This window comes from Candoia aspera, chromosome 7 (genome assembly GCF_035149785.1).
Source record: "Candoia aspera isolate rCanAsp1 chromosome 7, rCanAsp1.hap2, whole genome shotgun sequence".
Lineage (NCBI taxonomy): Eukaryota > Metazoa > Chordata > Lepidosauria > Squamata > Boidae > Candoia > Candoia aspera.
The window spans coordinates 67,618,989-67,633,680 of record NC_086159.1 but is presented as its reverse complement, the minus strand read 5'-3'; the positions used below and the strand labels follow the sequence as shown (position 1 = coordinate 67,633,680).

General features: G+C 37.9%; 1 protein-coding gene across 3 annotated transcripts in view; it reads left to right on the top strand.

Moving 5' to 3' along the window:
* SLC2A13 (solute carrier family 2 member 13) overlaps positions 1 to 14,294 on the top strand; it is a 135,947-nt gene extending 121,653 nt beyond the window's left edge. Inside the window, exons 8-11 of one of the 3 annotated variants that reach the window (XM_063307979.1) lie at positions 3,458 to 3,579; positions 4,981 to 5,133; positions 6,140 to 6,293; positions 10,330 to 14,294. In XM_063307979.1, coding sequence (XP_063164049.1) covers positions 3,458 to 3,579; positions 4,981 to 5,133; positions 6,140 to 6,293; positions 10,330 to 10,339 — 439 coding nt within the window. In that variant the 3' untranslated portion in view covers positions 10,340 to 14,294. Of the gene's footprint in view, positions 1 to 29; positions 210 to 3,457; positions 3,580 to 4,980; positions 5,134 to 6,139 lie in introns of those variants that run through there. The other 2 variants (XM_063307978.1, XR_010068283.1) reach the window with 2 other exon arrangements.
* Positions 14,295 to 14,692: the final 398 nt, after the last annotated feature.

Sequence of the window (14,692 nt, the reverse complement as noted above, 5' to 3'; positions counted from 1 at the left end):
AAGAGTTTGATTCTTTGCTTGCACTGTAGAACATGGACTAAGCCTATCTGCAGTCCTTCCAGATATTATAGCCACCAGTATGTTGAAGGAGAAAGCCCATTGTCCCTCTCTTCACTATCTGCCCATTAACAACAATTTTGAAGAGGGTGCAATGTACAGCTGCAGACTAAGGAAGATCTTATCACCACCAACAACCATTTTTGTGGAGGGTGAGTATCTCAGTCCTATTTCAGGCATATTCTAGGTTTCATAAAATGCCTGACCACTACAGAACAGCCAACATAAGCTATGAAAACACTACCATACATCAAAAATATCTCAGAAACAACCAACAGACTATTACAACAACACTGCATCACCGTAGCACACAAACCAACTAAAGACCCAGGACCCCAAGAATTAAAAACAGGAGTTATCTACAACATACAGCACATGGACAGACTCAACCATAGTTTCAACTGGGAAACTGTGAGCATCCTAGACCAAGCTAACTCCAAAAATGCTAGGGAATTCCTGGAAGCTTGGCATTCAGACAAATCAGCCATCAACAGACACATAGAGATAAACCACATTTACACGCCATTTAAGAGATACAATAAAAAAGCTAAGAAGGAAACCAAAAAACCAGAACACATCCTCTCCAGCAGCCAACAATGAAATAAGCAGGGATTAACACCAAACAATCAAGCAGAAAACAATACCCTAATCAAGGGATTACCAAGGAGCAAACCACACCCTTCACCAACACTGGCAGGGCAAGCCACTGTATATAAACAGTGAGCAAACCCCACACACCCTAGTACTGATGATGTTACCTAGTTGGGTAATGAAACGTCTGTAAGCAAACAAACAACCATCAAGGACTCCACAGTTTCATAAAACGTCTGCCCTTGCCCCATCTTTTCACTTAGGTGGAATATCAGTAGATGAGAAGATAAGTAACTTAGTAATAAGACTCAAAGAGAGATGAAAATAAATTATGATTATGCTTCTTGGATGCACATATCTGCTTACTGTTGCAAGAGAAGTAATAGAAATATGTGCATCCTTTTGTTTCCTTCCAACCTGGTCTCATCCACAGTTTATATTAATGACCTGAATGAAGTTTGGATTTACACAAAGTCTTGGGCACACCAGGTTTGCACTTCAGAGGAATATTAATGTGGGATTTTACGAACACTTTCTCTCTGTATCATGACTATTCAGAGGTTCCTCTTGAGCTCTCTCAGATGCTGATCCAGCTTGCTGCAGATGGATTGTGCTGGTCCCCACTTACACTGCTTCCCATTGCTTTCCTACTACCAATATTAAATGCTGTAATATAGATTTGATATTCTTTCCAAATTACTTCCCAGCTGCCTGGTGCTGCTGCCTCTGCAGTACATCTGGCTTGAAAACTAATGTGCAGTCCTCAGCATCATCAGGTGACTGGCACTAGAACAACACAGGATCATACTCAAATAATGCTGCCTCTCTCAGAGCTTAAGAGAAAAAAATATATACATATATATTTTTATATATATACGTATTTCATATACAAGCATTAACATTAACTCTACAAGTGCCAAACAAAACAATATGAATGCCAAAAATAGAACTAGTGTGCAGAGTGTTCAGAAATGCACTGCTGTCTTCATGAGTTTTGAGCTTACATGTGTGATTGCTCTGCACATTCTGCCCATTTTAATGAGGAATATTTAGCTAAGAATGTCAGCTGTTCAGTGCATTGATCCCTGCGGACTGCAAGACGATAAACTGACTAGCATCTTTATTTGCTGCATTCATAAGAGGACGTTGAACTAGTGGGCAGCTGCTGTACTGTCTGAAATGAAATTACTAAGCCAATTATAGTATTGTTTGCTTTCTTTAAGACACTTGAGCAGGGATAATCAGCCTGCATTCATTGCTGTGCACCTGCCCAAAAAAATTTCTGAAAAGCAATACTGAAAGTAAGTCATATGCAGTGAAGTTGCTATCCTATTGTCTATACTTTAAACTGATGTAGAGGCAAGAATTTGGCTATCCGTGGTGGGTCAGGGAAGGAAATGGCCATTTTAAAATGTGCTATTATTTGTGGCAGTTTACAAAAATGGGTATAGGATATAACCATCGACGGCAGAAAAGGAAAGGGAATGACAAAAAACAGCCAATGAAAAAAGTTGCAAGTACACATATAAAATATGCAACACAATGAATCTATTTAAATTTTTAAATAGCTTTAAATTTGGAGATACAGCAGGACTAAATGGTTTAAGGGCATAACTAACAAATGCATTTTAGCTATCTAAAGACAAAACTGAAATACTCTGGCCACATAATGAGAAGTATTTCTTGTTCAATTCAAAAAAGGTTCTTCAGAGCATGCACGCACGCATTCATTCATTCATTCATTCATTCATTCATTCATTCATTTCCCTCTCGCCAAGGCAGCTCTGGGCGGTGAACAAGTTTAAAAACAACAAAATAAATAACAATAACAAAACATGCATGTGGGAATGCAAACATAGCATATGTCTATTCCATGCTCCAAAACAGTTTTTTGAAATTTGATCTGGAATCAAATAGAAGTACAGCTTAATTTGACTGTGTAATATTCCAGCAATGGAATAGGGATTGTACTGTAGGAGCAATCTGTTTAGTACAGCGCTATTCTTCACAATAAAGACAAAGATTGCCTGGATACCCTTAGTTTTTAGGTAATGCATTACATTTGCTTAGCATTCAAATCCGATTGAGCTCCTAAGTTATAGCATTTCTCAGTCCTTGCGTTCTTTTCCACATATCTGCACATGAAAGCCAAGCCAGTGCTCATCAGCTGGCATTCTGCTTCCCTTGGACAAAGGAAAAATTGAGCTGTTTATTTTGCTTGTAGGCCTGCAGCCCTCATTTTGTTGTTTTTGTTTATGTTGTACGGCTCCTTGGTTCTTAAGTTCTTACGAAATGCAATTTTCTCCAAAGATCAAATGTTATAGAAAAAACTGATCTTTTAGGCACTTGAAAACATACTGATATTTGCTATAATAAGGTTCTGAAAATTCTCCATATTTGTATGCAGAACTTTATTCCAGATTCCAAAAGAATTGCATTTACTTTAGGTTCTCCTATTTAAAGGGGTTACAGAAGGTCGGGAATATCTAATTATCCATTGAGAAAGGAAATAAACATTACTTTAAAAACAAAATTATTGTGTTTGGAATTAAGTAATAAGATAATTTTTAACTGCCTGAGTAATTCCACAATGAAATAGATTTCTGATACTGTTCCAAGGATTTTGCCCTGAACATGCCCAGTGATCCATTATCTGCTTTTAAGCAGAAGCTGCTCAGTTTCTTTGAGGACAAGAGTTACGCTTGATGGTCATGAGTCTGTGTCTGCTCTAACTCTGTATTCTTACTCTTTGCAAGTAGGCACTGAATTTACCTTCAAATGTTTCTTTTGTGTGGTGGCTATCTTGCAGATGCTCAAATGAGACCAGACTCAAAACAGAAGACATCTTTTGGGCCTATAACTTCTGCCCAACCCCGTATTCATGGACTGCACTGCTGGGACTTGTTTTGTATCTAGTTTTCTTTGCACCAGGTAAACAAATTTGGCAAGCTTACTTTTCTTGACTAAAAGAAATCGGCTGTTACCAACTGGGAAAAACTCTCAATCTGGTACAAGTCTTCGATGTCTGCATTTTTACTTTTCTGTGAAGATAAAATTGAATGAACTGGTTGCCCTGTATTTGTTTGAATATACTATCTCCTTGGCTACCTAACCTTGTTATTTTATAGAGTAATGAAAGAGATACTGTTTTCAAATAATGGATATAATCAATTCCAGATGGATAGAAAACAATGAATGAAGAAAAACAGGATGTACACTTTCCCACGGATTGAAAATCCCCCTTTGATCCCAACAGTAGACATAATAGCATTCATGGTATCCATTAACACTCTTTTGTTTTAATAAAGATTTGGGGTAGTTTTTTAATCCAACATTGCAAAATCTACCTTTCATTTCTCCAGGCTTCTTTATTCAAATAATTCAAAAACAAACAAACAAATCTGTATATCCTTGCTTTTCTCAATGCTTCTCTCAAACATTACTTTTTATTCCTGTTGCTAAAATGACTTCAGTATGCTATTCATGTGTAGGGAAAAATGTTAGTGGGGGGGAAGAGTTAGTTCATGAGAATCAACTGCTTAAACTGTAGTCATATACAGGTAGTCCTTGCTTACCAACTGCTTGTTCAGCAACTGTTCAAAGTTATGGTGGTGCTGAAGGAGATTTACAAGTTCTCAAACTTGCAGCCATTGCAGCATCCCCATGGTCACGTGATCATAATTTGGGTATTTGGCAACCAGCGCTTATTTACTACAGTTGCAGCATCCTGCAGTCACATGATCATCTGTGACTTTCACAGCCGGCTTCCGACAAGCAAGGTCAATTCCAGCAGGAAGTCACAATCATGTGATGTTGCACTTAAAAACCATGTGTGATTCGCTTCACAACTGCAGACAGAACTGCACCCGTAAGTTGGGTGCAGTCATGTAATGTTTCCTTTTACGACTGCATCACTTGGTGATGGAATTGCAGGTCCCAGTTGTGGTTGGTAAGTGAGGACTACCTGTATGCAGTAATGATTAGAGTTCCCACAGTATTCCCATTTGTTAAAAACAAACAAGAACGTAAACTGAACTTCTACCCACCTCTTTTAAAAAGTACCAGGCAGTATAACTTTGGCAATAAATTCAAGTTTGGTCCAGTGTTAAAAGTGTGGCATTTGTACTGCTCTGGCAATAGGTCTAGTGATAATACATTATATTAGGATTAATATTCTTCATGTCATGTATTTCTATTGAAGCCAAATATTGTTCAGAGCATCTTCCACCACTGTTAATCATTTCTTACTTTGCATCTTTGTAGATCATTATCATTTATGAATATTCAGTTAAAGTTAATTACTTAATGGTTATTTTCAATTACATGTAAAAGGAATGGGACCAATGCCTTGGACAGTAAATTCCGAAATTTATCCCCTTTGGGCAAGAAGTACAGGAAATGCATGTTCTTCTGGTGTGAACTGGATTTTCAATGTTCTGGTGTCACTGACGTTTCTGCATACAGCTGAATATCTGACCTATTATGGTAAGAAATGTTTTTCTATCTTAAACAATACCCAGAACAATTTAATTTCAGACAGCTGGAGTTTTAGTTTTTCATTTTCAGTTATTTTGTTTGACAGCCTAATTTCTCACCTTGAAAGGTGAAGGGGGGAGGAGTTATAACTATAGCTATAGATAGAGATACGTATTGTGCAAGGCTTCAGCTTGGAAGGAGAAAGGTTGTTCAGGCCATGTGTGGCCACAAACATTACACCCATCAGCAGTTCCTTAAACCAAATGTGTTTTGTCCCAGGATCATGCTGCGGCCACAGAAGGCAGTTGCACGGTTTCCGGAAAAGATACAGTGGCTTTCAGGAGTTGTTGACTGAGGCCCTCTGAAGCGTTTCTGGATTATTGTTTTTAGGAGTTCCTTAGTAGGGAAGACAGTATTCCATTTTTTAAAACTGTTTGCTTTGCATACATGATAGCCTGCTTTTACCTAAGTATGTTGCCATGTCTTCAGGTCGACCCATCAATTAAGGACCACATGGAGGTGGGCCCAAAAGAGGATAATCCCAGGGAGAGAAAGCAGCTTCCCTTTAAGGTGACCACATCAGTGACAGGGTTGAAGTATAAGAGTGAACCACTCCAGTGATGAGTCTCTGTTGGGAGGTGTGGTAGCCCATGAAGTCTAAAAAGGGTCAACCTTAAGGAGGACCTAGAGGGCTTCTTCTCTTTTTGGCCCTCTCGTGTTTTCCTGTTTCTTCATTTCTATTTTTTGGGCATTAAGGAAGAAAATGTGGAATATCATACCATTTGATTGGTAGGACTAGGAAACTTGTCATCTATAAACATGCTAAGTCTCTGCTTCTGATCCTTAGGTGAATATTAGCTTTGTAGGGATGTCCTTCAGTTTATAAGATGTTTTGAATGAAACCTTCCACTTAATATTTTGGAAATATGAATCTAAGAGAAATCTTAGAGACTTTTTAAAAAACCATATAACAACTCTGTGTGGGGTGGTTCTTCTTTTTTTTTTTTAACTGCAGGAGCATTCTTTCTATATGCTGGATTTGCTTTTGTGGGCCTCATTTTTCTCTACGGCTGCCTTCCAGAGACAAAAGGAAAAAAACTAGAGGAAATTGAAGGCTTGTTTGAGACCTCGCTATGTACATGTGGCATTTCAGATTCTGATGATGGGAGGTATATTGAATATATCCGGGTGAAGGGAAGTAATTACCATCTTTCTGACAACGATGCTTCTGATGTGGAATAAATTTCAGCTGCCGATCAATTAGATGATTTAAAAGCCTTGGTGGAGGGATAATGGAGGAGCTGCTCTTAATGACCTCGCTGGCCTATTTCTGGTCTGGTTCTCCTTCCTACTGTCTGTATGGAATTGGTTTCCTATTTTAAACTGTGTCATTTGGGGAAATAAAAATAAAACACAACATCATTCTATCAGCTAGTCAAAAGTTGATCGCAAAGAAGAATTGGCAAGAAAGAAAGAGCTTGCAAAGTGGGGGTTATTCTGGGAGGATATAAGCATTCCTGTTATGGACACTGCTGCATGGCTGAGGTCCTTGAAACGGCAACGCAAGATTCAGTCAATGAGATGCCATGTAGTTGACCAGCTTGAAAAATGCTCAAAAGAACAATAAGTCAGAAACCAGATGACTCATAAAAGTAGTTACCTAGCAACCCAGACTTGGTACAAAAACGACCCATCTCTAACAAGTAAGCGGAGGGAGGGAAAGAATCAGCTGCTTCTTGTGGAAATTGTATCTTATTTTAATGTTACTACTCCTCTTAAAAAGCCCATTGATCTTGTGTGCGTGGAGAAGGCAGGTCTTAGCAGCTTCCTCTGTGGCTTGCTCTCTTTGGATGTTCTTATCTTTACAAACCCAAGTCTGTCCCGTTGGCATTGCTTTGCACAAGGAAATCTGAGATCCTAGGATTATAGCATTTTAAATGATCTGAGTTCTGTGACACACAAAACATCTGGGATTCTACCAGGCCTGTGGAGAAGATTTTCCTTTGTCTTGTTTGTCTTCATGGGCTAGGTTGCCAGCAATACCTTTTACTTTTCTGTTTCTTTAAATTTTATCTCTTGTTGAAACTTAATAATGTTTTATTGGTTGCGGGAGAAATCTCAACAGCAAGTGGTACTTTGCTTGCATTCAGTGCTAGAACCTCACCAAGGCTATTTCTAAGCAAGTAGTTTGGCTCTGAATTAGCAGGGACTTCAGTTCAGAGTGAAAGCATAGCGAAGTGACTGAGAAGGATGAAGTGGACTGTGGCAGCTTTCAACTTCTTAAGAAGCAAGAGAATGGTTCTCTGCTGGCCTTCTTCCATGGAGGCACCAGATAATATTGTCATCAGATAGTTGCAGTTCACCATTGCCACCTGTCTGACTTTTCAGACTTTTATTTGTGGTCACCTTTTTGCACAATGAAAGGTGCTTGTTAAACTTGTTGAGGCCTTGTAGGAATCTATTGTCTTTGGGGCAAGGGCAGCCATTCTTTCAGTGTTCAAGGGCCACAGGGAGCAGGACAGTAACATCGCGGAAGGGGGTGAATTTTCAGGGAGGGGACCTGGGAAGTGTTTACCATTGCTTTATGTCAAACCTAGAAGAAGCCTTAATAACTTTTGAAACCAATCCACCAGCACTCCCCCACCCCACCCCACCCCACCCCACCCCAAAACTAGAAGCAATTCAATCTCTTGCTTCTGGGCAGTATGCCACTGGCCCTCAGCAGCATAAATTTCTTAGGTTTCTGGGAAGTGCATAAGGAGGGTTAAGGGTCCCTGTGAGTCCCCACTTTGGTATTTCCTTGCAGGACTTGTGATGAACACTCTCTCACAATAACACCAGTGTTTCTCTAGAGGTGGGAAAGAGCAAAGAGAAGGTGTTTTAATCCATTGTAGATTGAGTGAAAATTCATTATTTCACTGGTCTTTTAAAAAAGTAATGCCCCAAAGATATATGGACTACAGAAAGTGTAAGAAGAAAGTGTTACTGTCATATATAATAGTCAATTTTAAACTCTCCCAGATGGGGAAGAAAGTAATATAACTTTCTTCACTAAAAATATTTTAAAAAGTAATTTTGGAGGAAGTAGAACAGTTGACTGATTAAAGATTAAAATATCATCTTACATTTTCTTTCATTTGATGGATTAAAATTCAGTCCATTAAATCCAAGGCCCTGGATTAATGAAAGATAATATTCATGTAAGATGGAAAGCGTGCCACGTACCACATGTATTATATAATTAAGGATTCAGTAATCATACAGTACTTAAATAATGTTATTCCTCATTAACTATGGTAAATTAAATGAATAAGTCATAATTTAATAATATGAGGCTTAAAAATAGCAATCATATAAAAAAGAAAATGTGCCATTCTTCCTCTTTTATTCACATCAAAATGTAAATGCTTGTTCACATATAGGAATAGTTTTTCAGTAAATAGCAATCCTGCCTCAACAGTTGATATTACAGTCAATGCAGCTCAGTTGCTCCACTTGACTCCACCTGCCAGCAGTAAACTAATGAGGAAGTAAACATATTTAAGCCTGGCTTCAGGGTTTGATTTGGCAGTGGAGCAGAAAACCAACAGTTTGTGCTCAGATATGATGGAGTACATCCTTACTAGTTTAGCTACTCCAACAAGAGGGAGAAGACATTTGGGACAATCTGGTACACAAACTGTCTGTTCACTTCTCGTGATCACTAAACTAGGATCCTCTTCAGTTCTGCCTTACTGCTACATCCAAATGTTGATATGAGAAACTGGCTTGTTATCCCCCGCTTTGGGATGATGATCCTTCAACTTGTAGGATACGAGTAAACGTCTGTTTCTCTGTATCTAAGTAGCTATATGTTAACGTAAATAGAACGTGTGGAATCAATATGTGGAATAAGTAATTCATTTTGTCATAGTACATGAGATTAAATTCCTAGATTAGGTGGAACTGAGAGCCACTCAATTTTACTAGATTCTAGGTTATAAAAATTACTTCCCTTGTGACATGTGACAGGCAGGACTGAATATCTCTAGGGGAGAAATATAAAATGTGGGACATCTAACACAGCTGCTGCTCTTCTTCTGATGCTCCAAAGCAGTGTTTCTCAACCTTAGCAACTTTAAGGTATGTGGGTTGGCTGGCTGGCGAATTCTGGGAGTTGAAGTCCACATATCTTAAAGTTGCTAAGTCTGAGAAACACTGCTCTAAAGGTTTACTCCAGTTTCTGTGGACAGATAGGCAATGGCATCAAATGTAGTGACAGAGAAGTCCATGCTGAGTTTGCAGTGCTGATTGTATGATTATAGAAAGCAGGTTCTTAGCCAGAAGGACATATGCAGTGGTTTTAATATCCCCTAGCTGCCTCTGTTTCAACAGCCAAACTACTTTTTTGAGCCCTCTGAAAGTGGCTCAACCAAGGAACTGTTGAAGTGGAATCCAAGGGACTATTGAAAATAAAACTACAAAAAATGAGGGTGCAAATACATACATATCTATGATTTACAGTTCTCCTTGTGTCAAAGCTTTCATATTTCACAAAGCTTTTCCATTCCAATTCTGCTAAATAGACAGTGTTGCCTTAAAATTATTAATCTTCCCCATTGTTTATAAGGATGGGCCATCCCAGGAGCATCCACAGCCGCTTGCTCCTGTGATGAGAATGAGGAAAGCATAAGCTCCGCCCCTTTGGGCTGTAGAAAAGAGGCAGGGCTTGCATCCTGAGGCTGCTCTGCTACTCTGCCCCTCTTCCTAACTAAATGAAACCTGATGGCTTTTATGATGAAACTGGTTTCTGCCTTGTGCTAAAGGTGTTCTGACTTCAGTAGCATAGATGTTCAATTTTCAAGCACGTTGTTATGACCAACAAAGTCCAGTGACAGAGTTATACCAAAATGCTGCCCTTAAACATGCCTTTACTGTTTTCCCTGCCTAAAGCCTTAATCTGGGAAAAAGCATCCAGCGTGTGTGTGAAAGGGACCTGTGAGGCAAGTTCAACATGGAGATCAGCACTTTCGAAGGATTTCGGTTTAAAGCCAAGTGGGATAATCAGTGATCTCCTCTTCCTCTTCTGCTCCAATTATTTACTCTGGGACAACAGTAATTATGCATGGCTTCCCTAATTATTGCTCTGATAGAATATTGTCACAAAGCAATGTGCTGTGCTTTGCAAATGAGGTTCCAGTTTATATTAACCTTCCTATTTTTCAGACTGTGCTGAGGCTTCTGTCAATCAAAAAGCATTAATCACCATTTTAGTTTCCTGGCATTTGTTCACGTCACGCTCAGCCATGCACCCTTTGGAAGCTTCTTTATCTTCTTATGAAATGTTTTTCAAAAGTCAGTCTGATATTGCCCGACCCTCCACCTGTTAGAAGTTGAAAGCAGGACCTGCACTAAAGAGCACAAGATCTGCTGCCCCCTTTCTCTAAGCAGACCTCCCGGTGCACGTCTTCCTTTGGATATTGCTTTATCGTTTAGCCCTGCCTTAGTCAGTTATAGGACTTATTTATAATAATGCTGAATTAAATGAATACTTGAAATAAGCCCTATACAATTGGGTGTTTTATTTTTAGAATCTATGTTTATAATGAATGAATAAAGGTGAAATATTTCTATTTTCCAAGAATTTTCTTTATATTTTGCATACTTTAAGTTCAAGAAAGCTATGTTACCGATCTAGCATTCTAAATACAGTACAGTTACAGTATATCAAATTAATTTCTTAGATCAAAATGTCTATTTTTAATAAAGTTACGAACAAGCTGAAGCACAATACTTACCTGAATCATTCTAATATTTAATTATTTTTAGAAGTCTGTTGAGTTCAAGTCTGTTTTAAAAAGTCAGACATGATAGCTTTCAAGTAGTGTGCTAGTATGATTTGAGAAATCTCAAATATTGCTGCTGCTGCTGCTGCTACTAATCGTCTGTGTCAATCTAGCAAAAGCAATCCCCAGATGGCAAGATCTGCTTGATGGCTCAGGCCCTTAAATGGCCAGCAGCCATCATGTTTACTATTATCTATACTGGATTGGATATTAGGAAACCTTTTAATAGAAGGCAAACCAGCTCCAGGTTAGATAGCTTAATTCTTCTTTTTCTTCCACTTAATTTATCAAAATCCTTCAACTTGTTTCAAGGTTCCAACAGCTTTTTAAGTGGTGTGCGTTATTTTGTTGATCATTTTCCTCAGTCAGCTTGTAAAACCTGATTATGTAGAAAAGCTGTTTTGGAGACATTTATACAAACATGTAGGCTCACATATTTTGAGTGCAGATTTTTATTCACTAGATTGTCCTATGAATTAGAAAAAAAGATGCTTCAAATGGAATTGATTTTGCGAGAAATTTACAAAAGAAATTGGAAATCATTAAAACCATGGGGGGAAATACCAATTAGGTTAATGTTTATAACTGACACCCACCATCAATGAAGATTAGAAGTGGTTATTGGGAAGATGTTATGAGCTGTTTTTAAAAATTAAAAGAGTACTAAATTTTGAAGTACTTATAGTAAACTTAGAGAAATAACTTTGGATGTTTTGATAAACATATTAAATGGATACAATCTTCTTAAATACAAAAATGTAAGACTTCTTAGAAGCATTTCTACAGTAGGCATAGAGAAACTCTCCCAGATAGAGAATGAAAACTAGGCTGCCGTGATGTGAAAGAATTGAGATGTTAGGTGCAGATATTTGCTGACATTAGATAAGCAAGGATTACCAAGCCATTCATGTGTGAGACAGCGTAGTGCGTCTAGGATTTGCATCCCCGATCAGCCTCCGGGGGTAGTTTTGTTGTAGTGTTCATCGTCATTAGACATGGCTACTATAACTGATGGGAGCTGGGTTTCAGCCTAATTTTGTGGGACTTAATCCAGGACAGATATAATGAGGTTTATCAGGTTTGCCTTAAATAGAAATTCTAGTTTGTACTACAAACAGCACATTTTAGAATTGGAAAGATTCAAACATGAGCCCCCCACTGCAAAAATCCACACCACTTGCAAAGAATGCTAAAGCAGCTCCTCCCCTCTCCGCAAGCAGACTTTTGATCTGATTTATTAATATTAATCCGTATAGCTTGTTTGGGCTCCCAGTTTCTTTTTTTCCTTTTTAAGGTGTACTTTTGGTGGAGAAATTGGAGCTCAGATAGGCCCATCTCAATATTCTGAACCCAATAATAGAATATTTCTGAACCCATTCTAGAGAGTTCACCTCTTGGAAGACTGGAATCTGTCATTTTAACTTCTGGCTCCTTGTGTTCAGTCTTGAAGAATTCAGACATCAATTCTGTCTGGGGAATTCTGGGAGTTGAAGTCCACACATTTTAAAGTTGCCAAGTTTGAAAAACACTGGTGTAGATAGTAATGACAGAGGTAAGAACTAAAAGATAAGTTATCTGCCATCCCTATTCCTTCCACTGCCTTTGATTTTCCACATTCTACCCTTTCCCTCCCAAAGTAAGTTGGAGTTCTAGGAAAAAGCTGATAGACTGGATTCCGTTAATCCTGGGCAGCAGGGGGCTTATACTCAAAGGAAAACCAGTGTATCTTTTGATGTAAATGAGCTTTTGTCAGATTCCATAGATACTTTTGTACAGCTGCTGCTGCTTTCAAAGTAAAAGTGCCCAGTTGCTTGTGCTCCTGATCATCATCCCATTTCAGTCCCATTTCACCCTTATTTTGAAAATCTGTAGCAGCTTTTTTCAGTTTGGTGTTATCCATATGGGCTGGGATGGCTGATCAGCAAGTTTCAGGAGCTGTCATGTAGCTGGAAGGCCCCAGTCTTATGTATAGGAAACAGAGAGATATAATGAAGTCAGTGTTTAAGAAGTTGGAAAGAATGTATTATATTTTTATTTTAATATGAAGATTACAGACCTGAGAAGCACTTTAACCATCACTCACTTTGATCTGTGCATTTTTATTTTGTTTCTTCTCTGGATGTGTCTCAGGCCAGAAGTAGGTAGGCACAATATGTGCTTTATGGTTTTAAAAAATGTGTATTGCGGGTAACTTTACAGCTTAAATGTAGCTACAGATTATAAGAAGATTCTGAAATGTTCTTCAGATTTAAATGAGTCACATTTTTCAGTTTAAAAATGTGATTTTCTAGCAGTCTTCATCGCCTTGTGTACAGTTATCATTTAGCCTGGTCTACAGGATGGCTTGAGTTGCAACAGTGTTGAAAATAGGCAAACTGTATGTTAGGGGCAAATGATTTTGGTTCTGTAAAATGATGTAGATTTAACCTAGGAATCTATTGGGCAGTTATTTGTTCTGATTATTTTCACATAAAGGAAGATTTTTTTAATGTACCAATAATCATCACTGTGGTGTTTTTGTAACCAAGTGCTATTGTTCAAAAGTACTGTATATGAAAATATTTTAGCCACCAGATTTGTTAGTATATATTTCCTAATCTTACTTCTATCCTTGGAATCAAGGCAGTAAAATCAGTGTAAGAAACTAGTTTATATCATACTTTTTTGTATGTGCTAAATATCTAATATTAAAAAACTGGGCATGTGTAATGAGCATACTTCCTTCTTTTTTATCCCCTTCCCCCCAAATGGGTATATAGACATTTTTGTTAATTTTGTGTGACATACCAGTGGAGAATAGAAGGCTGTACATGTCTGTTCGTGATTGGATACAATGCTTAAACAAAAGTTCATTTTATGTAGGAGACTAGATATCAGGGAAAGGGATTACAGAATTTTTTTTTTCCCATGTGAAAACATTTAATGTACATTTCCCTACACATAGTCATTCCAATATTATGGTGTTCAGAAGCAATTTTATCACATCATGAAATCCTGCTTTCACATAGGTGTAATTTTAGGCATATGCCTGGAGAGGTGAAATGGAGATGGTAAAAGAACAAGTGACTGTTACTTGCCACTTCAAAAAGACATTAGAGTTAGTGTTGCCATTGATTTTCTTTTCAGCATTTAACATGTGCCATTTTATTTCTCCAGCAACCAAGCCTATAATGTATAAAAAGTGGTGTATATTTTTTTGAAAATGTAGTGATATGAGGTTGACTGTTTTTATGTTCAAACTGCTCTACTGACAACTCAGTCTCTCTCTGTATGTAAAGATAAATATCTTTTAAAAACTGTCTGACAATAGTAAATGAACAAAATAAAAGATAATTGATTACAGAATCTTTTGTAGCGTTTTGTTTGCATGACTGCCCAACTTAATTTTTGAAGTACTTGGCCAAACTGTAGTCACTGAACCACGAAGTGTACCTATCTCTCACAAATATTAATACTGTAATATTAATACAGTGCAAAAAAGAAAGCTGCCAGAATTATTACTGATTTTTATTTATTTATTTATCAAATTTATATGGCTGCCCATCTCACAAAAAGTGACTCTGGGTGGCGTACAATGATACCGCATAAACTTTCCAGTTCTAGAATAATGCTGATCAGTCTTGTGCATTGTTTCTGCACCAACTCATTAGATTCCCACTGCTGTTAGCAGCAGGAGCCAGCAATCTGATCCATGGTAGCCAGGAAAAAATGGGTAAAATTAATGACACTCACAAATTATGGCA